At 32.8% G+C, this 2189-nt stretch overlaps 1 protein-coding gene across 1 annotated transcript in view; it reads right to left on the bottom strand.

The window, feature by feature from the left end:
- Nucleotides 1-719: 719 nt before the first annotated feature.
- The window catches only part of LOC106522217 (uncharacterized), a gene marked incomplete in the record, with an annotated part of 3356 nt that continues 1886 nt past the window's right edge, over nt 720-2189 (bottom strand). The window contains 1 exon segment of the mRNA XM_014015510.1: nt 720-1451. Within this exon segment, the coding sequence (XP_013870964.1) occupies nt 1368-1451 (84 nt within the window).

The raw sequence follows: 2189 nt of genomic DNA, 5'->3' as shown, positions 1-2189 counted from the left end.
TTTTGATTTAGTTTGTTGTTTTGGATTTGATGAAGTACTTTGTTAAAACGTCTTTGTTTAATCTTCTAGGAGCACTGTTCTGTTATATGCAGATACACCATGAAAAGATTTATGATAATTATGAAACTGAGCATTTTAGATAATAGACTGAAAAAAGGAAAAGTGCAGACAGCAGACATTAAAACAGAATTGGTAGAGTTTACAGAAAAAGATGCAAGCAAAGTAACAATAACATGACATGTTTAYACTGAAGTAACTTGTGTTTTTTCTTCCAAAGACAGGGATGGAAAGGATTTCAGTTTTAATTATCTATTTATTATTATTATTATCATTATCATTATCATCATCATCATTATTATTATTATTATTATTATTATTATTACATTTTTCAGTTCTACCTCTCTAATCTTGAGAAGTTGTGACCTGCTGCGCCCTCAGGTGGTGGAGGGAAAACAGCATCAAAGATCCATTGCTGTGTCAAAACTACAGAGTAAAAACAGAAATGTATCCAACGTAGGCAGGTGAATGTAACTTAATAGTGATTAAAAGGAGTGAGAACAAATTAAAAGAGATTTTTTGAGAAAATGACTGTGTAGGATTTAACGAAGTTATAGTTTATGGAATAAATAAGGTTAACATGTTAAAATGTTGAATCAAGGAAGTATATACCCTGATAAACTCCAGACAATTTTACAAATGTTGGGTTTTGTTTTAGGATATTTAATGTCAAGTCTTTTTACACAAATGCTGATCTGACTTGAGAGGATCAAGGAGGAAGTAGACATTGGTTCAACTCTCCTTGTCATATTTATTCATTTAATTCAAAGATGATGTGTACAACACAGAATCATCATCTGCATCAACAGGTTGAAAACCTTGAAAACAACCAAAGCAAAGAAAATAATTTTTTAAACTCAATCTCAATGAAAATATTTTAATTCATAAGAGTTTTTACTCTGAAATATTGGTATAGTTCATGACAATTGGTAAATCATCAGTTTGATTTAATTCAATTTACTTTGGTAAATTAAACAGTTATTTACTAAAAAAAACACAACCAGCATTTCAATCAAGGAAAGCTAAAACTTGGACTTTCTGCTGGTGAAATCAGCAATATTAACTCAAAAAGAAAAAAAAGTAGGTCCTTTGGATGGGTTCTTCTTTATTGAAACATTTTGTCTCTCCTCCAAGAGACTTCATCAGTCTGATGAGTTTCATACAGGAAGCACTGTTACAGTAAATGTGATGCTTTATGAGCTGGAAGATGTAAACATTTTTCTGTTTGCTCTCTGGTTTTGACTCGTGCCAGTTTACTTATCAGCCAAGCCACTCCACAGAYGACACCCTTTCCTCTTCACTTTGAGTCTTCAACATCTGGAGGAGAGAAACACCTTTGTGCAGCTGCTTTTTGTTGATTTTAGTATAACTTTCAACTCAGCATCTCCCAGCATCTGAAAAGCAAATTGTCATCCTTCATTTTCAGCACCACATTGTGCAACTGGATTCTAGATTTGTTTTTAACTTCTCAGTTTGTACATGTGGAGAGGAACGGTTTTTTTTAGCTGTCACCTTGAGCACCTGCTCTCCTCAGCTCTTGTTCACTTTTATTACCCATGACTGTGTTGTTGTTTTATTTGTTGCTGCTCCTTTGAGCAGTAGTTGCCAGATTTTGCAATTCTTTAACACTGGAAATCTTTCTTGACAAAAATTGGGTTWAAGATTACAAGAACCATAGAGTTACAGAGAAATAGTGGAGCAACTGGTAAACTGGCAGAAACAAAACAACATTCTTCTGACTTTCAACATCAATAACGACTGCAGGAAGAACCAGCAGGAGGGGATAGAGTGCAAGAAGTTTCATGAACTGCACATAATGGATACTGATATATAATGGTTCTTTGTATTCAGATTTCCAACATATAAAAACGTTACTGTGTATTAATAACATCTAAAAATATATACTGTAATATTTTCATGAGTCATAATAACAAGTGTATTTTTTTTACTTTCTTAAATGCTTATATAATTATGTTGCTCATTGTTAAATACATTTTGAGTCAATGTAAGCAAACAGCACATGTTCAGTATTAGTTCAAATATCTGCTATGACATAAAGAAAACTTTAAGTCATCACAATTATATGAATTGTGTGTGTGTGTGTGTGTGTGTGTGTGTGTGTGTGTGTGTGT

This window comes from Austrofundulus limnaeus, unplaced genomic scaffold (assembly GCF_001266775.1).
Source record: "Austrofundulus limnaeus strain Quisiro unplaced genomic scaffold, Austrofundulus_limnaeus-1.0 Scaffold0, whole genome shotgun sequence".
Classification (NCBI taxonomy): domain Eukaryota; kingdom Metazoa; phylum Chordata; class Actinopteri; order Cyprinodontiformes; family Rivulidae; genus Austrofundulus; species Austrofundulus limnaeus.
Note: the sequence above shows the minus strand (reverse complement) of the source record. Positions and strands in the feature narration are given on the sequence as shown.